Raw genomic sequence first — 25,047 nt, 5'->3', positions numbered from 1 at the left:
GTCATACTGGGTTTTTGTTGTTGTTGTTGTTGTTGTTATTTTTGTTTTGTTGTTGTTGTTTGGTTGTGTTTTTTTTCTTTGAGCACAGATTTTGTTTTTGTTTTTCCCTAGAGCTGGGAATTGAACCTAGGACCCCATGCATGCTAGGCAAGTGCTCTGCCATTGCACTACACTCCCAGCACCACTGTAACTTATATTTTTTTTAATGTAACAATATTTCTTTTTTATTCATTATGAGTTTGTTTAGCATGTTTTTAGCTTTTTTGTGTATGTTTTATGTTCAAATTCTTTTTTTTAGTCATTTATTTGTTCTGTTTTGTTTTGTTTTTCCAAGACAGGTTTTCTTTGTGTAGTTGTGGTGCCTGTCCTGGATCTCACCAGGCTGGCCTCGAACTCTGCCTGCCTCTGCCTCTGAGTGCTGGGATAGGCGTGTGCCACCACCGCCCAGCTAGTCATTTATATGTAACATTCCTCCTATAAATTTTTTTTCATGTTTCCCAAAAGTAATTCTCTTCAACTGCTATATTCCAGTCTTACATTCCTTTTATATCTTTTTTTTCCCCAAAGACGTATTTTTATTTTCTGTGTATGGATGAGTGTTTTGCTTGCATGTACTTCCCGTAGAATGTACTTGCAATCTTCTTATGACTTCTAAAAGCTTACACATTCTGGGCTGGAGATGACTCCATAGAAAAGAATGTGTACTGCTCTTACAGAGGACCCAGGTTGTATTCCAGTGCCCTCCTCTTCTGCTACACACGTGATTCACAGATAGACATTCAGGCAAAATACTCATACATAAAATAATAAAATAAGCCTAAAAATAATTTTAAATTTTTTTTTTTTTTTTTTTGGTTTTTCGAGACAGGGTTTCTCTGTGTAGCTTTGCGCCTTTCCTGGAGCTCACTTGGTAGTCCAGGCTGGCCTCGAACTCACAGAGATCCTCCTGGCTCTGCCTCCCGAGTGCTGGGATTAAAGGCGTGCGCCACCAACGCCCGGCCAATTTTAAAATATTTTTAAACTATATATATGTTTATAATTAAAGATTAGCTGGGCGTGTAGGAACATACCTATAATCCCAACACTTAGAAAGCAGAGGCAGAAAAATGAGGAATTCTAGTTTTTAATGTTAATGCATCTTTAAAAAAAAAAAAAGTTTGTACTTTTGTTACCGGAAATACAGAATTGTAAGATAATCTGAATTCAGAAAATTTATCATAAAAGCTACTCAGTCCAGAAAACTTCCCAGATTTCCTTTTTAATGTGTAACATCTAGAACTATTTGATTATGTCTACTTGGGCAAAGTTTGTTTTTGTTTTCCATTGATGGTAATTGTATGTGTTTGTAAGAAACTTAAGATTTTTTGAAATGCTTCAAATAGGAGATTAAGAAAAAATGTTTTCTTTAGGAGTAATTAGCACCATCAGAACAAGGTGGAGCATACCTGTAAGTTCAACATCTAGAGGTTGAGGCAGGAGGATGACCATGAGTTCCAGGCCAGGTTGGCCTGCATAATAAGATTCTATCTCAAAAACAAACAAAAAGTAATCTAAACAAAAGAAATTTGTAATATAGAGGTAGGGGTATATAGTTCAGTGAGTGATAGAAATGCTTGCCTCAAACACATGAGGTCTCAGGTTCAGTGCTCTATACAGCCCCCACATAAAGCAAAGATCGCAGAAATATTTTGTTCCACTAGCTATGATAAATTTGGTGCCTTTTTTTTTTTTTTTTTTCCGAGACAGGGTTTCTCTGTGTAGCTTTGCGCCTTTCCTGGAACTCTCTTTGGAGACCAGGCTGGCCTCGAACTCACAGAGATCCGCCTGCCTCTGCCTCCCGAGTGCTGGGATTAAAGGCGTGCACCACCACCGCCCGGCCAGCACTTTTAACTCTTAATGCATAAAAATTCATGCTGCTGCTAGCTAAATCTGATTTTAGAAAACTGTGATCAAACTCATCACATTTGTCTACAGGGATCCTTCTGTTATTGCATGTAGCTTTTCAGGTCACAATGACTTACGAAGCATGTAAGTCAGTGGATTTTAAAGACTAGACTAGAAATGGTTGTGGCCTGTGGCCAGTGTATCATCAGTGGCGGCTCCCTGTCTATGGTCAGAACACCATCAAACTCTGCTCCGGGATCTTTTCACACAGGTGCTTTCTGTGCAGTCCACAGAAGCCAGAGGAGTGCAGCAGGAAACACAGCAGTGCTTCTTCCTGTCTGGTCCTCATCCTCATCTAGAGTCTGATGACTTCCCTGGGGCTGGTTTGCCTCTGGTTCACGCTATTAGTCAGGGTGGAAGCGGTATTTTAAGAAATGCCTATATCCCTATTTTCCTTATTTCACAATCAAAGAGGCATTGCTGGTAATAACTCAGGAGTTCCTTCAGCATAGTGTGCTGTTACTCACAAACAAATCAGGCCATATAATTAGATTCAAGAAATGGGGAGACAGAATCCTTACTCTGTGGGAAAAGGTTCAAAGAATTTGTAACAGCATCCCACTGTGACCTCGCGCATTTGTGTTTGTGTGTGCTTGTGTGTGTGTGAATTTTGAATGGCTGGAAATTGTGGTTAGTTTTCTTCTAATGTCAGTTATTATCCTTCATTATTTTAAAGAATGCTTTGGAAAGTTTTCCTGAACTAACAATTATTACTCGAGACTCTAAAGCAAAAAGCGGAGGATCTGCTATTTCTAAAATAAAAATGAATGGCAAAGCTTATAATAAGAAAACTCTAAGGACTTCTAAAACAACCACTAACTCTGCACAGGTAAGTACATATGGCTTATGAATGAATCCCTTTTCCAGTTAGCACAGCTCCCATAACACCATTGACACCAGCAGATGTGCTGTCTGGAAGGGTCGTCCAGGATGGAATAAGCAGCTGCACTCTGAGGAGGGGACTCTGTTATTTCTCCTGTGTGTGCCTTGAACTGTACCAGCAATAGTGAGTGCTCACAGAGTTTATAAGATAGACTAATAAGGGAGATCATCCCATGTTTAAGTTTATATGTTTGCATATAACTTTAAAACTATTTTAACTTATTAAAAATATTTAAGTGTAACATGTTTTGAAGTATATATGCATTTTGGGGAGGTAAACAAGAAAATTCATTGATTTTTACCTGTTCAGAATTACCTGCACATAGTTTGGAAACACATATTTTAGTGTGTTTATATACTTCATAAGATTGAATATTGTTATATCTGTAAAGTCACTAGAATAACATCTGTTTATCTCTACAGTCTAAGTTATTAACTTTTCAGAAAATAGTTCTGCAGTATAACAGTTTCACATCAAAAACTGTATTTAGTAATTCAGGTCTGGTGGTGCATACCCGAATCCCAGCACTTAAGTAGGTGGAAGCAGAAGGATCTGGAGTTTGAGGACAGCCTCAACTACATAGCACTTTCAAGGGTAGCCTGTGTTATATGAGACCTTATCTAAAAAGAAAAAAAAGAAAGAAAGAAAGAAAAGGTATTTTCCATTGAAATCCATTCACTCCAAAAGTATATAGTTATTGCAACATAGTTTAAAAGAGCAATCCCAAGGACCAGATGCAGTGTCATACACCTTTAATCTCAGAGAGAAGCAGTGGGATCTCTATGAGTTCTAGGACAACCAGGGTGATATAGAGAGACTCTGTCTCAAAAACAAACCAAAACTGTGGTATTTAATATTTTTCTTTCATTTTTTGAGATAAGGTCTCACCATGCTATCCTGGAATTTGTTACATAAACCAGGCTGGCTTAAACTCATAGATCCACCTGCTTCTGGAGTGCTAGGATTCAAATCATATGCATGATTCTTGGGTTAAACTTACTGTTTGCAAAGAAGAGACAGATCCGTTGATTGTCTCTCAGACAGCTACAACAAAACCCTGTGTATTTATAGTGTAACAAATACAGTTATAGTAGTAGGGACTAGAGACGTGGCTCAGTCACACCCATATACATAATCAAAAATACTAAATCTAAAGAACTATGCATGTCATAGTGAAAGCTAGTCAAAAATCTATGCTTCATATAATTTTTATTTAGAGCATAAGGATGGAATAATATACATGACAATAAACCCAAAGTTATCTAAGTTGTAGGTGATTGAAAAAATTTTGGAACTAGTGTGGGGTGGATATTGTCGGTCAATTTGTATTGGTTGGCTCCTTTCTTGTCAGAAATTAATATTACTTAAATATTGAAGCCTAGCCTAGAGGAAGAGCATGAAAGACTATGTAATGTGCCACCAGCCACATTTATCACTGAAGCCATAAAGGAAATCTTTTACTCTACATCTAGAATGGTAGTTACTGGTTACATTTACATGCTATACTTGGGAGGCAGATGGCAGAAGGATGGGGTTCAAGGCCAGCCTCAACCTTCAGCCTCAGGGGCCCAGTTTGAAGAAAGAGACAGAGATCCTGTAACCCCAGCACTAGGAAGGCAGAGGCAGGTGGAGCTGAGTCTCAGGCCAGCCAAAGCTGGTGAGTAAGATCCTGCTCAACAAAAGAAAAAGCTGTTTCTATTTAGATTTTTCTCTAGTTGCTAGTTTTTCAAATAACATGTACTCATAACATGATAAAGGATGAATTAAAATATAGTTTATATTTAATCTCTTTCTGTGTGTATCAATACAGCCTCATACCTAGCCATATAAGTCATTTTCCAAGTTGTCATTCGACTTTGGATCTAGTATTCTTAGCTCTGTTGTTACATGGAAAGTACCTGTAAACTTCTTTCTTTTTTAGGAGTTTGCTGTTGATCCAGAGAAAATACAATTATATTCATTATATCATTCACTCCATCATTATAAATACCATGTTTATCTAATATGTAAGAACGAGGTAATTTTTTTTTTAATTTTTTAAAAATGAAATATGTTTTTCTGAATTTTCTATTTGTTTATTTGTGGTTTGGTTTTTGTTGGTTTGTTTTGGTTTTTGGTTTTTCGAGACAGGGTCTCTGTGTATCCCTGGCTGTGATGGAACTCGCTCTGTAGACCAGGCTGGCCTCAAACTCTGCCTGCCTCTGCCTCCCGAGTGCTGGGTTTAAAAGCTTGTGCCACCACCACCTGGCATCTGAATTTTCTTAGAGATTCTAACTACAGTGTTTGTGGATGCTTTAAAAAGAATTATAAAATGTGTGTGCACTTACTTGCCTGTATTCTTTTCTAAGTAATGACTAGATTTGAGTTCCTCTGCTCTTGATGTTCATATGCATGAAAGCCTCCTCACTTGATAGATATAACTGGCAGTATTTTTTGTTTATTTGTTTTTCTAGACAGGGTTTCTCTGTGTAGTTTTGGTGCCTGTCCTGGATCTCGCTCTGTAGACCAGGCTGGCCTTGAACTCACAGAGATTCATCTGCCTCTGCCTCCTCAGTGCTGGGATTAAAGATGTGCACCACCACGACCAACAACTGGCAGTATTTTTAAGCTGCTAGCATTTGATTACAATTCCATAATATATGGTGTTTTGAGCCGGGCATGGTAGCACATGTCTTTAATCCCAGCACTGGAAGGCAGGGGCAGATGAGTCTCTGTGAGTTCAAGAACAGCCTGGTCTACAGAGCAACAACCAGGGCTACACAAAGAAACCCTGTCTCAAAAAAAAAAAAAAAAAAAAAAAAAAGAGGAAAAGAGAGAAATGAAGATTAGAATTACAACTTTTTCGGTGTTATAAATTTTGAGATGGGAAGGTTATGTGTGGCATCAGCAGAAGTTTGTTTGTTTTTCGTTTTTCTCTAGACAGGTTTCTCTGTGTAGTCCTTGACTGTCTTGGAACTCACTCTGTAGTCCAAGTTGGTCTCAAACTCACAGAGATCCACCTGCCTCTGCCTCCTGAGTGCTGGCATTAAAGGCGTGCGCCACCACTGCCCGGCTCAGTAACATCTATCCTAACCAATACTATAGTTTCTTGTTTTTTGTTTTTCAGTCTGTTTTATTTTGTGTGGTTAAGGGTTTTGCCTGTGTGTTTGTATGTGCACCATGTTTGTAGTGTGTCTTCAGAGTCAGAAGAGGGCACATAGCATCCTCTGGAGCTAGAGTACAGACAGTTGTGAGCCACCATGTGGATGCTGGGAACAAAATCCAGGTCTTCAAGAACACCAACTGCTTTTAACCACGGAGTCCTCTCCAGCCTCACAGTGCTGGGTTTTCTAATTACCAGATTAAATTAGCACAGAGCTGTACCTGATGTGTTGGGCAACAGCCTCAGATAGAAGATGTTCCTAAGTCCAAAGGAGAAAGCAAAAATGGTGATGCAAACTATGTTGACTCTTTTTACACTGGTCTGAGATAGAGTTGACATCAGTATTTGTCATTTGTGGGGGCTGGAGACAGCTCAGCGGTTTATAGCACCAGCTGCTCTGGAGACATGGGTTCAATTCGTAGCACCCATATGGTGGCTTATAACCATCTGTAACTTCTGTTCCAAGGAATCTGACACCCTCTTATAGCCTCTGTAGGCATTTTATATACAACAGTATGTATCATTGCTTTTTAATATAGTTGGAAGGAATTAGAAAGCATGAAGCACTTTACCAAGACATTTACCCACCCCGTGGAGCCAAGATAACAGGATTTGATTTCATCAAAACTCATCTGAAATAACCATTTGCTATGGCTGGGAATAAGGATGGGTGAAAAAAATTAGTCCAAAAGCTGGTTCATGCCTTTAATCCTGACACTTAGAAGGCAGAGGCAGGTGGATCACTGAGTTCAAAGCCTGGTCTATATAGTGAGTTCTGGGTCAGCCAAGACTACATAGTAAGGCCGTATCACTTTAAATAATAATAATGGGCTAGAGAGAAGGCTCAATGGTTAAGAGCACTGGCTGCTCTTCCAGAGAACCCCAGGTTTGCTTCCCAGTTCACGCCTATTTGATGACATCTTATACCTGTCTGTAATTCCTGGTCCAGGGGTTCCAACTCCTTCACATAGACATGCATGCAGGCAGAATACCAATGTGCATAAAAATAAATAAATTTAAAAAGTAAGTACTTGAAGGTGCATTAATAAGACCTTAGAAAGCATTTAAGTCTAAAAAAAGTGGTCTGTGTAAACTAATGCAGCAACTTATTTCTTTATTTTAGATATCGTCTGTGCAGAAAAAAAATGAAGATTTAGGACAGGAAGAAATTGTTCAACTTTGTATGAAAAATGTAAAGTGGGTGGAGGATCTATTTGAAAAATTTGGAGAACTTCTAAATCATGTACAACAGAAATGTTCCTAACATTTCCACAAAATCCCACCTTTTTATAGCACTAATGAAATGTCATAGTGTCACAGATAATCAAATCTTCAGCAGTGGTCTCTTGCAGACATGCCCAGTACCATAGGGGACTTTGACCAGGACCTTTGCTGAGGACAGTGGTGCTGCCACAGAAGCCAGTCAGTCCTTTTATCCGAATGAATGATTTTTCTACTTTTTAAACTGTGGGGTGACTGAGTTTTTTATTTTCAGAGACATCTTTTGACAAATGATAAGCATGCACTAAGTATAATTTTATTGCTGGAGAAATAACATTGAAGTGACCTGACTTCCCCCATGACTGGTGTCAGAACGAAAGAGGTGGCAGAAAGCATTCGCCTGGTCACAGTGTTCAAAGTAGTGTACATTGTGTAGATGGATCTGGTATGGTGTGACATCCTGTGTGAGAGTGTCTTCAGTTTAAAACATGGAACTCAGAAGCTGCGTTCTGCTCTGTGGAGTCCTTTAACATGTCCAGGAAACTGGGTGTGGAACTGTGCAATTCTGTGACTGCTTTTCGTGTCAAGTTCTATTGTGATGAAAAAAAGTGACGTACTATTTTCCCTGTTTTAATGAAAAGTATTTTTGTTTATAATGTGTTTGGAAAATTTTCAATTGTACATTTTATTTTACTAATAGTTGTATTTTTCACAAAGGAAATGTGGTTTTAATTTTTCTATCCATACTTCATTGTTTTCAGTAAACCCTGTGTAGATACATGTCGTTTGCGTGGTAGATTCTGTCTGGAGGTGGCTGTTTTTGTTTGCCCTGTTGTTATTCAGAATACTCATTTGGTGCTAGAATTAGTTTAGCTTTATAAACAAACGGGACTGTGTGAAACACTGCACTAATTTCATATTTCATGAAATAAATTTCTTACCAAACTAGCACTTGATTTATACTGATTTGTCAAAGTAAAAATTAACTACTCCCAGGTGTAGTAGGCACGTCTTTCATCCCAGCACATGGGAGGCAGAGGCAGGTGGCTCTCTGTGAGCTCCAGGCTAGCCTGTTGAGTTCAAGGCCAGCTGGTTCTACATGGTGAGCTCCAGGACAGCCAGAGCTACATACTAAGACCTTGTCCCAAAAACAAACAAACAAACAAACAAAAACTTAACTAGTGATACATTCTGATGGCCCAGTTGGTAAAGGCACTTGCAGCCAAGCCTGACAAACTGAGTTTGATTCCCAAGACCCACACTGTGGAAAAGAGAACCAACTTCTGTGAGTCATGTCCTCATGCACACTCATACACATACACACGAAAAATTAATAAAGATGGTATGCAGTGTTACACACAGCTTTCCTAGCTCTCAGAACTGGAAGTGGAGTTCTCCTTTGGTGCCTTTAATCTTTAGCACACTAGTGTAGCTTTCTTAAGTTTTACAGCATTTCAGTGGTTTAGCTAAGACAGTGAATGTATTAGGTTCAACATGACCTTGCGTTGTTTTTTTTTTGTTGTTGTTGTTGCCAACAGGATGCCTTGTTTGTGAAGAAGATTTAATAGTGTCATTCTAAAGGATCGTCGTTTTCTAGGATTCTAAAGAAGTAAATCATCCTACCTTTGTTTATTTTACCACCATTTAGTGCCTTACTCCTTGTCTAGAAAGCAGTGTTACTGTCCAAATAAGACATACTTACATGGATAAGCCTGTTGTCTCCATTTGAGAACAGGCAGTAAGCCGACAAGAGTTGAAGTGAACATGCCACTTGATTTAAGAATAAAACATTGTTACATTGGGTGAAAATGAGCATGAGTTATGCTAACATTTATTTCTGGTGATTATCTTATTAAAAGCAATTTCCTTAACATTTGTACCTACTGTTAGACTCAGTAGTACCAAGTAATGGAAAGTTTCTCTCCAGGGTCGAAAATCATGAGATTCATTTTACAAGCAGAGGAGAGCAGAAAGCAGCCACATTCCATTCTGATAATATTGACCCTGGGCACAGTCAGTGTGTTTCCAACATGGAGTTGGTATGCCTATACACCTTTACCTTCATCTTGAATTATAAAGTATGAAGTATATGTTTGAATTTCATTTTCATGAATGAATGTAAGGTTAATCTTACCACAAAAATATACATTTCTATTTTTTTTTATTGCGGTTTAAAGCAGGGTCTCATACTTTAGCCCAGGCTGGTCTAGAACTCACTGTGTAGGCCAAGTTGGCTCTAAGTTCATAGCAATCCCCCTGCCTCAGCCTCCAGAATGCTGGGATTATAGGCATGTGCCACCATGCCTGGCTCTCCATTTTCTTTTGACCTGCAGTTGCCCCTGACTAGTTTACATTTGTATTCCCATTCATAAACTACAGTTCCCAATGCAGAAGACCAAGTCCTCTGGTCCTCCCTCAGAGACCCTGTTGTTGAGATACAGTATCACCTCACTTATTCTATATCGCATAGGAAAACATCAACCACCGGCCTTAGAGAAAAGTAGGACTGTGCTAACAACCATACACCAGTCCTTTGTAGGAAGCTAAATAAATTCTTAGTTGGTTTGCCAGTAGTGTTTGCCAGGAAATTTGAAATGTATGATATAGGAAAACATTTAGGTTGTAGAAAAAGGTAAAGCACATGTTGCCACAAGATAGGAAGGTGTTAAAGATTGGACTCTACCTATAGAGATCTGGAGGGTTGGGGATTTAGCTCAGTGCAGAGCACTTGGCTAGAATGTCCAAGGCTCTGGGTTTTCTCCCCAATCCCCCATCCCTCATTGCACATAGAGATCTGGAGTAATTTCATATAAAAGGTAATATGTGTTGATATTTGTTACTAGCCCAGAACAAAGTTGCCAAAGGGGCCTCCTTGCCATTTTGATAATTTAACCCAGTTACTACTTGACCCCTAATAAGTCTGAATTTATGATTTGTCATGTTAAGTTGATCTAGAAGCTATCCATTTTCCTATGATTTTGCCAAATTGAAAATACTGGTAAGACACGAAATAATCCTATTTTTAAATGTTTAATACATTTTTGTATAATTTTGAAAGTTCTAAATTTATTTAAATATCTAAAACTTGAAAATTTATAGATGGGTTTACACTTTAGGGCTATTTTCAAAGCTTCACATTTTAAAATTAATTTTTCTATTTACTATTTATTTTCCTTGAGGCAGATAAATTCCAACCTATAGCTCTTAGGATATACCCATGAGTTGTTTTTGTTTGTGTGTTGGTGTCCATTGCTGGTTCAGGTGAATGGTTGGAGAGTCTCCTCACTTCCCTTACGGTCTGATCTCTGCATACTTGATGCCCTGATGAGGTCAGCACTCGGATACTGGTGCAGCTTTGTGTCAGATGTGGAGGTTATAAATCTTAATGTAGTCACAGAATGTAATTTTTTGTTTTAAATGTTTTGTTTTCACAAAAATGCTTTTCAGATACAATGAAATCGCCCAGGATAGCTGCTCCTGTGTCAGGTACACTTGATACAACTGCACAAATGAACGATGTATAACTCTTGTTCATGCATTAACACAGATGCACAACTTTTCACATCTGTGTTCACAAATGCATGTTTTTGAAAATCACCTCTATTTATAAAAAAAAAACAAAAACAAAACTAAGCCTAAGGATACAAAGAAACCTGCATTTGTAGTCCAGAATTTTCAATTGGTCCATTATTCCATGTGTGGAAATGTGAAAGACAATTTTGTATATTTGTTACTAACTCAGATCATTAAAATGAAAACCATTTTTTAAACAAAATCAGATTGTGTTTGGGTTTTTTTTCCCCCTGCCTTTGGTTTTTGGGTTTTTTTGCGACAGGGTTTCTCTGTGTAGCTCACTGTATCTCTGTGGAACTCACTCTGTAGACTAGGCTGACCTCAACAGGTATTGTATAACTAAAAGTATCACCGTGTTCCTGTTTCTTGGAGAATACATAAAGAATTCCAAGTTGGGGTTATATAGTGCCAGCACTTGGAAGGCAGTGGCACGCAGTTGTCTAAAGTTGGAGGCCAGCCAAGGCTACATCATGAGACCACATCTCAAACTCTAAACGCTGGCTGTCCTGGAACTCACTCTGTAGAACAGGCTGACCTCGAACTCAAGAGATCTGCCTGCCTCTACCTCCTGAGTGTTAGGATTTAAGGCATGCGCCACCACTGCCTGGCAGCCCAAGTATTTCAAGCGACATTGTCAACATTTAGTCTTGGGTAACTAGTTTAGGTTACTAAAAGTACTGTTTTTTAATTCCTTTATTTCATACAAAAAAGGCCTTATAGGGTTGTGGTTTGAATGAAAACGGATCCCATAGGCCCATAGGGAGTGGCACTGTTAAGAGGTATGGCCTTGTTTGACGTTTCCAAGCTCAAGCCAGGACCACTGACTGACTCTTCTTACTGCCTTGGGATCCAGATATAGAACTTGCAGCTACCTCTCCAGCATCTGCCTGCATACAGAATTGCTTCCCAGTTTGATGATAATGGACGAAACCTCATTGTAAGCCAGCCCTAGTTAAATGTTTCCCTTTATAAGAGTTACTGTGGTCGTGGTTTTTCCTCATAGCAATAGAAACCCAAAGACGAGGGTGCTAGAGAAATGGCTCAGCCATTAAGAGTACCTGTTCTTGTTTGATTCCTAGCACCCACACGGCAGCTCACAACCATTCATAACTCCAGTTCCAGGGGGTCTGACACCCTCTTCTGACCTCCAAAGGCACCAGGCATGCAAGGCATACACACACACACACACACACACACACACACACACACACGGAATTAAGTAATCAGTTACCTGCCAAAGTACTAACCCTAACACTGAGATCCTGTAAATGCCCTATTTTGGTCTACTAGCTCTGAAATTGCTGTTCGTTCTAGTATTTTTCCACATAATACTTTAGAAATGGTCATTCATGGGCTGGTGAGAGAGCTCATTGCTTACGAGCACATGATTTCACAGAGAATCCTGGTACTCTTCCCAGCCTCCACCAGGCAGCTCACAACTACCCATAACTCCAGCTCCAGAAGATCTAACACCCTCTACTGACCTCCACCAATACCAGGTACTTGCGTGGTGCACACACATACATGCAGGCAGTGCACTCAAAAAGGAAAGTTAGGCTGGCTGTGGTTGTACATGCATTTAATACCCGCACTTGGGGAGAAAGAGGCAGGAGGATCTCTGAGTTTGAGGCCAGCAAAATCTATAGAGTTGAGTTCCAGGACAGACAGGGTTACACAGAGAAATGTGTCTTGAAAGACAAAAGTTAATCAAATGATCTGTATTGCAAAGCTCAAGGGTAGCTCTTAAACTATGTTGTTTCATTACTGTCTTGTTCTAGCATTTTGGTAAAATATATTTGGAATCTGTCTTAGGGTTTCTATTGCTGTGAAGAGACACCATGACCACGGCAACTCTTATAAAGGAAAACAATTAGGGTGGCTCACTTATAGTTCAGAGTTTCAGTCCATTATCATGGATTGATATGGCGTGCAGGCAGACATGGTGCTGAAGAAGTAGCTAAAGAGTCCTACATCTTGCAGGCAACAGGAAGTAGTCTGAGACTGGGTGCTATCTTTAGCATGTATGAGACCTCAAATGCTGCCTCCACAGTCACCAACTTAACAAGGCCACACCTCACATTAGTGCCACTCCCTTTGGAGGCCATTTTCTTTCAAACCACCACAGCATCTCAGAGAAGTTTTCTGGGGTCAATTATTTAACTCTCCTTGGGATAATTTTTCTGGGCCTGTGAGGTGGCTCAGCACTTAAAACATTCCTCACAAGCCCAATGACCTGAATTTGAGCCCTGGAATCCATGTAAAGCTGTTAGGAGAATGGGGCTCTACAGAATTGTCTCCACACATGCTCATTGGCTTGCATCCTCTATCCCATCATACACAAAATTTAATTAAAAATAATACCTCTACATTTTTTTTTGTCTTCCAAATAGAAATACTTTATTAGAAAAAAAATCTGTTCTTGCTTTGTTGTTAATGAAAGAGAAAGAAAAAGTCATTGTGGAAAAAGAGTAGATAATCTTTTCTTCTACAAAGTTGATGAAGGCCTAAAATATGCCTTCAGTTCCCACTGTGGGAGAGTCAGAAGGCTTGGCATTATGGATTACCCTCTTCTATTGCTTAGCTTTAAGTAAACCAATTTCAAAAAGAACCATGTTAACCAAAATGAAAAGCATACTACAGAAAGTAAGGCTGAGCTAGGTTATTGATCATTTTTAGTATATATATAAAATTCTCTTCGCCTATGATGAATAATTCAGTGCTGAGTGGTTTCAAATGAAAGAAGATACAATTACATATTGGTCTGTTAAACCTTATCAATTTTCTGATGTTAATCAAGAGTCAAGAAAATGCCTTATGTGTTTTACACATAGCTGTGATGCTTGCAGAGGTGACTGTTTTTATCCAAATGAAGGTTACTGTTTAGTTTGGCTTCTAGAAATATTTGGACAAGGAAACAACAAAACTCAGCTAACTTCCCACTGCTCTCTTCACAACCCTTCATTACTTTGGATGACTTCCTTTTTTTTTTTCAGATGTGTATGAGGGTTTTTGCACATATGTATGTACATTTCATGCCTAGTGCCCAAGGAATCCAGAAGAGCTCTGAGTCCTCTAGAACTAGAGTTCCAAACAGTGGAAAGCTGCCGTGTGTGTGTGTGTGTGTGTGTGTGTGTGTGTGTGTGTGTGTGCGTGTGTGTGTGTGTGTAGGTGCTGCAGACAGAAACCAAGCAGCACGTGCTCTCAATCACTGAGCCACTTCTCTAGCCTCCCATCTCTCTTTATAAATTTTTGAAGTAGCATACTGTCGTGGAACATTTTTAAATGTGTCACATTTGTTTATGATTTAGAACATTTGTTTAATCATGCAAAAATGTGTTGCATTCTTTTATGTTTCATTTATCTAACTCTGTGAAGCTGTGTTACTTTGCCTGTCTAAAACACCTGATTGGTCTAATAAAGAGCTAAATGGTGAATAGCTAGGCAAGAGAAAAGATAGGCAGGGCTGGCAGGCAGAACAAATAAATAGAAGGAGAAATCTAGGAGAAAAAGGAGCAAGGAGCAAGAAAAGGAGGAGAAGAGGACTCCAGGGGTCAGCTACACAACAAGCCATGGAGTAGGAAGTGAAGAAAAGGTCACAGAAATAGAGAAAAGCTCAGAGGCAAAAGGTAAACAGGCTACTTTGAGTCAAGAAATGCTGGCTAGAAACAAGCCAAGCTAAGGCTGGGCATTCATAAAAAAGAATAAGCCTCCATATGATTTATTTGGCATCTGGGTGGCAGGCCCCAAAAGAGCCAAAAGATTAAGAATAAAAACCAACTACATTTTGGTGTACCAACGTGAGGCTCAATTACCCCTAGGGACTGAGAAAGCTTTAAAAAAAGTATATGCCTCCTTTATGAAACTCTACCTTACAGTAGAGCACATAAACTGCCTTTTTCATGCTAAATAGAAACAACAACAAAAAAAGTAATTCTAGAACACACCTCCAACTGGACTGCAAGCTTTATCTAGGGTTGGCTCTCAGGAACCTAGAAGCGGGCAGCGCCAGCCACCAAAGCCTTTCAGAGGACCCAGCTGTGGCTAAGCAGTTTAAAGTTTCCTCATGGTCAAAAAAATACTAGAGATATGCAGTAAAAGAGGTCCAGATGAAAAAAACCTCTAAACAGGTTCCAGGGTGTTTATCGATGGTGTAGGCTTAGGAAAGAAAAGAAAATGAGTATAGACAGTCTTAGAAAGAAATAGTTTAAAAATAAAGTCTTTAAAGACAGTAAACAATAATATAAAAGAAAAAAGGCATGTAAGATGTGAAATACACAGGGAGTGTGGATCCTGTATATTATTGTGTTGATTTTGAATATTTTGTTTTGTCGATAAGCAAATGACAATTGCTAAAAGACATGGGATTGAAAGACCTGAAATAAAGCAGCCTAGATATTTTAAGAACGCCTTAACTTGGGGTTGGGGATTTAGCTCAGTGGTTGAGCACTTGCCTAGCAAGCGCAAGGCCCTGGGTTCGGTCCTCAGCTCTGGAAAAAGAAAGAATGCCTTAACTTTATATTGGAAGTCAAAAAATGTATTCATCAAATAGAAGTTAAAAATGCTTTGGAGAAGTTTTGCTTTTGTTTCCACAGGAAACAAGAGGCTGTGGATTCATTCCAGGTTAATTGATCAGGTTTGATCAAGAGAGACCTGAAACTTGACAGGTGGTATCTATCAAAAAAGGTTATAGCTGGTCTTCCCAGTACTTGGCCATTATCTCAAATTTTCTCAGGGACACTTAAAGATGCCTTTGCCCACAGACAATAGGAAGCAGTCTGGAGAACATGACACCCAAGAAGTGGTGTGGGTGGTCTTTTGTTATTTGGTGGGTTATGGATGTTTGTTACCATTTAGGGGAATATAGGGTAAAAAGACAACTATTAATTTCAGATATTTTGCATTGGCATAGATTTTGGTATATTGATACAAATTTAAAGTTACTTTTGTTATACTGTATATATGTTACTACTCATGTTTGGGGTATTGTGCTTGTGCATCTCATTTAAAAATGCAATAACTAAGAAACAAGGTTAGTAATCTATAATAATCAAATTGCATTAGGTATGTTTTCAAGGTTAAACAGGTATATTTTAGACAGATGATTTTCAGATACTTCAAAGACCTCCAGAATATGACATTTAAGATGTTTAAGGTTTTTCATGACAATGAAACACATCTGCCCCTAGAAGTACCAATTTATTTCATTAAAGGATAATGGGCATCAAAGAAACTCGATAGGAGTTTGTTTCATTGTGGCAAGGCTAGCCATTTGGGCAAGAAACTGTTTTTATCTTAACTCTTTACAGTGTGCCATGCAGAGTAGACACACAGGACCCACAGGAAAGTGACTGCTGAACTTTGCCAAAACAAGGCAGAATAGTCCTTCATGGTTCCTGCTTTAAAGAAGAGTCTGCCAGATCTTCTGCAGGACACAAAGGAAAGTGACTGATGAACTTTGCCAATACAAGGCAGGACAGTCCTTCAAATTTCCTGCTTCACTGTAAAGCCAGCCAGATACTCTAGACCTGTAGGCTGAAGATGGATGTCCCAATATTGCAGAGGAACTTTGGGTGACTGTCCAGGTAGTAGATGTCTCTGTCATCTCTAGAGTTTTGGAAGTTGCTTGCAATGTAATTCCTGTTTACTCAGGTAATATTATATCCTTCTGGGTCTTTGATGGAGTCAAAGACTAAATAATTAGAGTTTCAGTTTTCCTAAGTTATGATAGAAAGTAAATTAGGTATAAAACTTTGGAATCCCTAAGATTGGATAGATGGTGGAGTGTTTTCTCTGTATTTGCTAAATACAAATAGACTAATTCCTGCTTGATAATTGTTTCTGTTGTGTATAATTTTACTATGTTAAAGTTAAAACTTTTCATTTTTATTTAACAAAAGGGAGAAATGTGGAATAGTATTTTAAAGTGTGTTACATTTGTTTATGCTGTGGAGCATTTGTTTAATGATGCAAAGATGTGTTGCCTTCTTTTATGTTGCATTTGTTTAACTCTGTGAAGCTGTGTTACTTTGCCTGTCTAAAACACCTGATTGGTCTAATAAAGAGCTGAATGGCCAATAGCAAGGCAGGAGAATGGATAGGTGGGACTGGCAGGCAGAGAGAATAAATAGGAGAAGAAATCTGGAAGAAAAAAGGATCAAGGATCAAGAAAATATAGTGGGTTCCAGCTTTGACCTGGAAGTACTACCCCCATTGAGGCTTCCAGTAACTGTCATGCCTACAAGGTGGGGCGAGACAGGAGCTCTTAAGACCTGAGATCCAGATATGCCAGCTCTCTTGGTTACTGGATCCTGGATGCTGGATGTAGACCAAGCAGAGAACACCACTGGACTGCACTTCACCTCTCCAAGACCCTGTAACCTGTCCCTTTACTTGTAAGTTACCCCACATAATAAACCTCCCTTTTAACTACGTGGAGTTTACTTAATACTTCCACCAGTAAGAAAAGGAAAAGGAAAGGAGGACTCCAGGGGCTGGCCACCCAGCTACACAGCAAGCCATGGAGTAAGAAGTATACAGAAATAGAGAAAGATAAAAAGCACAGAAGCAAAAGATATGACAGAATAATTTAAGAAAAACTGGCTAGAAATAAGCCAAGCTAAGGCTGGGCATTCATTAGTAAGAATAAGTTTCTCTGTATTTATTTGGGAGCTGGGTGGCAGACCCCCAAAAGAGAAAAAAACAAAACCAAAAACTACAGCATACAAAGTAATTTGTTTCATTATAGACTATATATCATATTTTGGTCTTATTCATCCCCCTAATCCTCCCTCATCTCCTAATACCTTTTGCTAGTCCCCTTTTAAAATAGTTCTGTCTTCAGTTTTCACATTACATGGATTCTATCACCCTTTCCCTGTCCTTTTTAAGAACTCTTCCCTCTGGCTCAGGGGTTAAGAGCACTGGCTGCTCTTCTAGAGGACTTGGATTCACTTCCCAGCACCCACATGGCAGCTCACCACTGCCTGTAATTGCAGCTCCAGGGAATTTGACACCTTTACACAGACATGCATGCAGGTATGTGCACAAACATACCAACGCACTTAAAATAAAAATAAAAATCATTAACAAGAAATCTCTTCCCTTATCCCATCTCTACTTTCATGATTGCACACACGCACGTACACACAAATTCAGATTCCACATGAGAACACAATATGTGAGTATGGCTCATTTTGCTTACCACGTCCTCCAGTTCTAGCCATACATTACAGGCCTGTGAGTCTACGTGCAAACAGGGTCTCTAAAGAGGTAATTAAGATTAAATAAGGGTGGATAACAAATCCCACAGTAATGGTAGTAATTTTGTTTCAAACAGTCTCTCTGTACATCAGGCTAGCCTCAAACTCACAGGAAGTCATCTGCCTCTGCTGGAATTAAAGGTGAGGTAGAAACAACAGGGGTATGTGCGGTGAGAAGGTAGCCTATGCAAACAGGAGAGGCTCAGCAGAAACCAAGCCAGCCAACTCTCCAAACCTGTGCTTCCAGCCTTTAGTGTTGTGTTTATTCTTGGGGAGATGTAAAAAGTGCCTGTTCACCCCAGAGAGCACCAATGACAGGCCAAAGGTGTGGCTCCATGCAAGTCCAGTTATGGTGAACCAGAGTTGATCTGGCTTGCTTACAGGTGCATGAAAGACCCTAAAACAGCTGCATCACTGCAAAGTCCCACTCCAGTGTGAGGGACAGCTGCAGGGTTTTGTTGTTGTTGTTTTGTTTTTTATTTTTAATGTGTATGTGTATATATCTGCATATGAGGAGGACAAAAGTGTGTCAGATCTCCTGGGGCTGGAGTTACAGGCAGTTGTGATCTGCCTGATAATGGATGCTGGGAACTGAACTTGGGTTCTCTGCAAGGACAATATGTGCTCTTAACCACTGAGATGTTTCTCCAGCACCCAGGTGATAGCTTCTTGGAGGCTGTTTATTTAAATGTAAATGTCTCTCCCCTTTTTATTTATTTCTGAGAACAAGTAGCCTACACTGTCCTGGATCTTACTATGTAGACTAGGTTAGCCTCAAATTTAGCATTACCTCCACCTGAGCCTCCTAGGCGCTAAGATCACCGGGAAGTCACCTAGCCTGCCACTGAAAGTTTCTTACATTTGTATGCCCACTAAGCTTTTCTGTAGTTGCTGTCTGCGTGATACATTTTTCTTTGATTTTATTTTCAATATTTATTTACTTATTAGTGCTATGAATTGAATCCCCAGGACCTTGTACATGTTAAGTATGCATCACTTGCCTATACTCCTACCAAATACATTTTTTTGATATTTTGCTTATATATGTGTCTGTGTACTGTGTACATACAATATTCATGGAGGCCGGAAGAGGGTATCAAATCCCTTGAAACGAGTTACAAATGGTGTGAGCCACCTCACGGGTGAGGGCTTCAAGGGTTCAGCCCTACTTTGACATTTCTCTTCTTTGGTTTGTTTACTTGTTTGTTGAGCTAGGGTCTCCCTGGAGCCCAGACTGGACCTGAACTCCTCATATTAATCCTTCTTCCTCAGGCTCCTCAGTGCCAGGATTACAGCTGTGTTTCACCAAGTCCAACTAAGTTAATGTTTTCTTTTTTTCTTTATATTTTGAGACATGGTCTCTCTACACAGCCCTGGCTATCTTGGAACTCCCTATGTAGATCAGGCTGGCCTAAAACCCAGAAATCTGCCTGCTTCGGCTCCTGAGTGCTGGGGTTAAGGACACATGCCACCATGCTCAGCTAGTAAATGTTTTCTGATATAGCCTTGAAATTATTATTTTTTCACTATAATTTTTGTTTGGGGTAATTGCTCTAGAATTTACCACGTATATATAAGTTATGTAGGAGCCCACAAGTGACTCAGTTTCCCAGTTTGAATCTGTAGTCTACTCTGAGTCAATAGAGTTCAAGCTTGCTTGCTCCAGGGCTGTGAGAGAGTCCTGATTAGCCCACAGAGTCTCCTTGAAGGGCTGTGAGAAAGTTTTGATTAGCCCATGGGAAGGAACATATTATCCAGCTAGATGCAGGCTGCTGATGCCAGCCGGAGGTACATTGAGATAGAAAATGACACTGCCTGCTCCTTGACTCAAGGACGGGATAGATAGTGGCTGAATGCCTGTGCTGTGCATTGTTTTACTTCTGTCCTTCAAGGCTGTACGTAAGCTGGCTGTGAAATAAACTCGGGGCTGTCTGACATTGACCGGCAGTCCTCTCGACTCTTTTCTGTCTTCTTCACTGTCTCTACAATCCACACGCCTCCACCCAGCTTTCCAGCTGATGGTCGGCAGGCTCAGACACTTCATCCTGATAATGTATGGAAATGTCACCTTATTATATAGCTCTCTTCACTTTTTGTTGTTGTTGTTGTATTGTCAAACAGCCAGCCTCTCCTAATGTAAGAATCCTAACAATACAGTGCTGTGATTTTTAGTTTATCATTTGGAGTTAGTTCCTTAGCACAATACAGCTTTGCTTCCACAGAACACTCTTGTACTGTTACATGTCCATAGGCCCCAAGAACACAGTGTCTACATATTTCATACAATTGCTCTTAAAGTCATTTTAATAGGGATGGAGGTATATCTTGCCTAGCCTGTGTCAGGTCCTGGGTTGGATCCCCAGCATTCAAAATAAGTAAACAGATCAGATAGGAACCACCTAATATCTCTTAGGAGACAGAGACAAGCAGATCTCTGTGAGTTTGAGGTCAGCCGTGTCTACATAGAGTTCCAGGACAGTGAGAGCTACATATCCAGACTGTGTCTCACAAGAAAAATGGGGCTTGGGGCTGGAGAGTTGGCTCAGCAGTTAAGAACACCTGTTGCTTTTCCAGAGGACCTGGGTTCAGCACCCACACAGTGTTTCCCACCATCTGTAACTTCAGTTCTAGAACATCTGTCCCCTCTTCTGACTTTGACATGCACCAGGCACACACATAGTGTCCACATACATACATGTGCAGGCAAAACATGCATAAAATAATTCTGGGAAAAAAGTGGATGGCACCCGAGAATGATTTTGAAGAGTGCATGCAATTCAACGGAAAAATAAAATTTAAAAACAAAACTAATATGTGGGCTGGCAAGATGCCTCAGCAGGTAAAGGCGCCTGCTGCCAAGGCTGATGACTTGAATTCCATTCCTGGGACCTACATAGTGTAAGGATCTCTCAGAAGCTGTCCTCTGACTTCCACGTGTGCACTGTGACTTGTGCCTGTATGTGTACACACACATACACACACACACACACACACACACACACACACACACACACACACACACTGTGAAAAACACTTAAAATAATCTTTTTTTTCCCAAACAGGGTTTCTCTGTGTAGCCCTGGCTGTCCAGAAGCTTACTCTGTAGGCTATGCTAGCTCTCAAGTGCTGAGATTAAAGGTGTGCTCCACCACTCATGGCTTGGTATTGTACTTTTCAAGTTCAGAATCTCCGAATGGTTTCTTCCTTTTTAAAAGTATGCCATCACAACCTAGTCTATGCCAAACATTCTGCCAACTGAGCTATATCATCAACCCTAAAAGGGGTTTTTTATTTGTTTTGGTTTGGATTTTTGAGACAGGGTTTCACTGTGTAGCTCTGGCTGGCCTGGAACTCACTATGTAGACCTAACTCAAAGAGATTTGCCTGCTTCAGCCTCCCAAGTGCTGGGATTAAAGGCATGAGCTAATTCCTGGCTAATCTTAAAGTTTTGTCAGGAGTTGGGAATATAAAAGTCAGTAGTGAGCACTTGCAAAGACAAAAAGGGTTTTATTGTAATGCAACAAGGTAATCTGTTGGTGGCTTAATCTCTTGCTTCACTTGTACAACGCTCTGAATTCCAGCTTCATCACTGGGAGGAAATGAAAAGATTCTCAGGACCACTAAATCATTAAAGACATGCAAAATTTAAAATGTCAGTGATTTTTCAGTCAGAAAAGTCTGAACTCCAGTACATTGCTGGTGGAAATGTAAAATGGCATGACCATTACTGAAAAAAAAGAGAAGTTCCTCAAAAAAACTAAACAAAATTACACTATGATACAGGCATCTCACTTCTGGGTATATAACCAATGATCTGAAGAAAGGATCTCTTTGAGTGTGTGTATTTGAGGTGCTGGGTATGAAACTTGGTCTTATATATGCAAGTTTGTTTTTTTTTTTTAATTTATCTATACTGGGCTGGTGAGATGGCTCAGAGGTTAAGAGCACCAACTGTTCTTCCAGAGGTCCTGAGTTCAATTCCCAGCACCCACATGGTGGCTCACAACCATCTGTAATGAGATCTGGTGCCCTCTTCTGTGTACATAATAAATGAATCTTTAAAATTTATTTATTTATTATGTATACAGTGTTCTGCCTGCATGTACACCTGCACGCCAGAAGAGAGGACCAGATCTCATTATAGGTGGTCATGAGCCACCATGTGGTTGCTGGGAATTGAATTCAGGACCTCTGGGAGAGCAGCTGGTGCTCTTAACCTCTGAGCCAGCCCCTCAAAGCAAATGTTCGATCACTGAACTCTTTCTCCAGCTCTGAAAATGGAATCTTTAAGAGATATTTGCACATCCATGTTCAGTGGAGCATTATTCACAAGCATCAAGAAGTGGAAACAGCCAAGCAGTTGGGGATTTAGCTCAGTGGTAGAGTGCTTGCCTAGCAAGTGCAAGGCCCTAGGTTTGATCCTCAGCTCCAAAAACAAAAACAAACAAACAAAAAAGCAGTGGTGGCTCACGCCCTTGATCCAAGCACTCTGGAGGCAGAGGCAGGCGGATCTCTGAGTTTGAGGCCAGCCTGATCTACAGAGTGAGTTCCAGGACAGCCAGGGCTACACAGAGAAACCCTGTCTCACCAAACAAACAAAAAGCTGTAGAAACAGCTAGAATGCCCACTAATAATAGATGAATGGATAAGGAAAACATGACACCTAGATGACAGAAAACAAATAACCCTCCCCAGAAAAGCATTTCCCAGACACAACAGGCAGATGTACATATGAAGTGACAGTGATTGTGACAACACATGTAAAACCTACCCACACTCAAGCCAACAAAAATCCCAGCATGGAGGAGGGGAGGTGGGCACAAAGTCCCATCTCCAGCTGAGAAGCTGTTGGCTTTTGATAGCTTCTGGGAGAGAGTCAGTTTTCTTTAGAGGAATGACCCCTGGTATGGGAACCACACTCCAAGGCAGACCCTGTGTCAATCCAAACTGGGTGTGAGGAGTTGAAGAGACAGACAGAGCAAGTGCACCCACAAGAGCATGCATTCAAGCTTACACAAAGTTGGGTGGATGGGGAGGTGGGGGAGATCTGCGATGAAGCATAGGGATGAACAGAAAATGTGATATAATGGAATAGTAGTCTGTCTTAAAAGAAAAAAAAAAGGTGCTTGTCTTAGTTGGGGTGTCTATTGATGTGATAAAGCACTGTGAACTAAAGCAACTTGAGTTATTTTATCTTCCAGCCCATCGCCCAAGAGGAATCAAGGCAGGAGCCAGGACCTACTGCAGAGTCTACCAAGTGCTCAAGAGGCTATGGAGGAGTGCTCAAGGTAGCAATCACCTGTAGTCCCCGCTAGGCAGGAAACTGAGGCAGGAGGATTGCTTAAGCCCAGAAATTCAAGGCCAACCTACACATGCCCTTTAATCCCAGCACTCTCAAGAGACAGAGGCAGGCAGAGCCCTGTGAGTTGGAGGCTAACCTGGTCTACATAAAATTTCCAAGCCAACCAGAGCTGCATTATGAGACCCTGTCTAAAATAAGCAAAAAAAGTAGCCAAGTGTTAGTGGTACTTACTAATCCCAGCACTAGGGAGGCAGAGGCATACAGATCTCTGGGAGTTTGAGGCTGCCTGATCTACAAAGGGAGTTCCAGGACAGCTAGATCTGTTGAACAGAGAAACCCTGTCTCAGAAAAAAATAAAGTAAAATAAAAACCAGAAAATCTTTATGTTGAAAAAGAAATTATAATAAAACCTGCCTGAGGCTAGAGGTGTGGCTCAGTGGTACAGTAATTGTCGGCATATGCATCCCAGGGTTGGAGCCCTGGCTCTGCAAAAATAAAACTACAAAAGAATTCCCCCTCCCCACACCATCACTGTTTTACATTGCTGGAAATAACATAAGATTCTCTCTCTCTCTCTCTCTCTCTCTCTCTCTCTCTCTCTCTCTCTCTCTCTCTCCCTCCCTCCCTCCCTCCCTCCCTCTCCCTCTCTCCCCCTCTTTCATTTTTTGGCTTATTTATTTTGATTATATCCCAACCACAGTTTCCCTTCCTTCCTCTCCTCCCAGTCCCTTCCCCACAAGAGTTTTTTTTTTTTTATTCATGCCAGAACAGAATAGATTAATGAATCATAAACTTTCTGTTCTGTTTTCTGCGTCTTGACTGGTTCAGACAAGTTTGTTCTTAGACCAGTTTATAGCAAGTGAAGTTCTTCCCATAGGTTAGACATAACTGACCGGCTTGAGAAATAGCTAATGATGAAAGTGATCTTAAAGCATTCTGTACAAGGAATAAAAACACTGTTCAAGCCAGCCCTGGGTGGAATGTGCCTGTAATCCTAGCACTTGGGAGGCTGAGGCAGGAGAGCTGCCATAAGTTTGAAGCTAGCTTGAGCTACACACATGGTGAGTGCCAAGTTACCGCAGGTTATAAAGCAAAACCCTACCTCACAACAAAATAACAAATGGAGGCTGAATAATGATGCATTTAATAAGGGCTACAAATACATTTAATAAGTGCTATAAATAGAGGGAAAATCTGTGCAGTGAAGGTGGGAAGGGGGTTAGGCTTCCCTGGGTACATTCATTGTAGATAGAAAATGCCAGTATTCTACATAGGAGAGACAAGGTAGCACAAACTCGTGGGGGAAAAAATGTCTCTGAATGACAAAATATATCAAAATCGTCACTAGGCTATCCTGCCTTTTCCAAAAGATCCAATGTTAGTATTTGCCAAGATTTGTTTTCCCAGGATGACTCAGTAGTTAGCTGAAGTTGTGCAACCATAGCCATGAAGACTTGAATTCCGGTGTCTGCAGAGGCCAGAAGATGGCATCAGAAACCCTGGAGCTGGAGTTACGGACAGGTGGCTGTGAGCAGGTACGTGGGTCCTGGGAACCGAACTCTGGTCCTATGTTAGTGCAGCAAGAGCTCTTACCTGCTGAGTCATCTCTCCAGTGCCCCAAAGGGGTAGGGCGCTAGAGAAAGGGCGATCAATGCGAGCGAGCGCATGCCTTTATTCCCAGCACTCAGGAGACAGAGGCAGCCAGAAATTCTCAAGTGGTCTA

General features: G+C 40.4%; 1 protein-coding gene across 2 annotated transcripts in view; it reads left to right on the top strand.

The window, feature by feature from the left end:
- Qser1 (glutamine and serine rich 1) overlaps nt 1–10,965 on the top strand; it is a 64,969-nt gene extending 54,004 nt beyond the window's left edge. For both annotated transcript variants that reach the window (XM_076570217.1, XM_006975876.4), the window contains exons 10-12: nt 2,621–2,773; nt 4,749–4,844; nt 7,093–10,965. In XM_076570217.1, the coding sequence (XP_076426332.1) occupies nt 2,621–2,773; nt 4,749–4,844; nt 7,093–7,233 (390 nt within the window). In that variant the 3' untranslated portion in view covers nt 7,234–10,965. The remainder of the gene's footprint in view (nt 1–2,620; nt 2,774–4,748; nt 4,845–7,092) is intronic.
- Nucleotides 10,966–25,047: the final 14,082 nt, after the last annotated feature.

This window comes from Peromyscus maniculatus, chromosome 4 (assembly GCF_049852395.1).
Source record: "Peromyscus maniculatus bairdii isolate BWxNUB_F1_BW_parent chromosome 4, HU_Pman_BW_mat_3.1, whole genome shotgun sequence".
Taxonomy (NCBI): Eukaryota; Metazoa; Chordata; class Mammalia; order Rodentia; family Cricetidae; genus Peromyscus; species Peromyscus maniculatus.
This window is presented reverse-complemented; position numbering and strand designations above follow the sequence as displayed.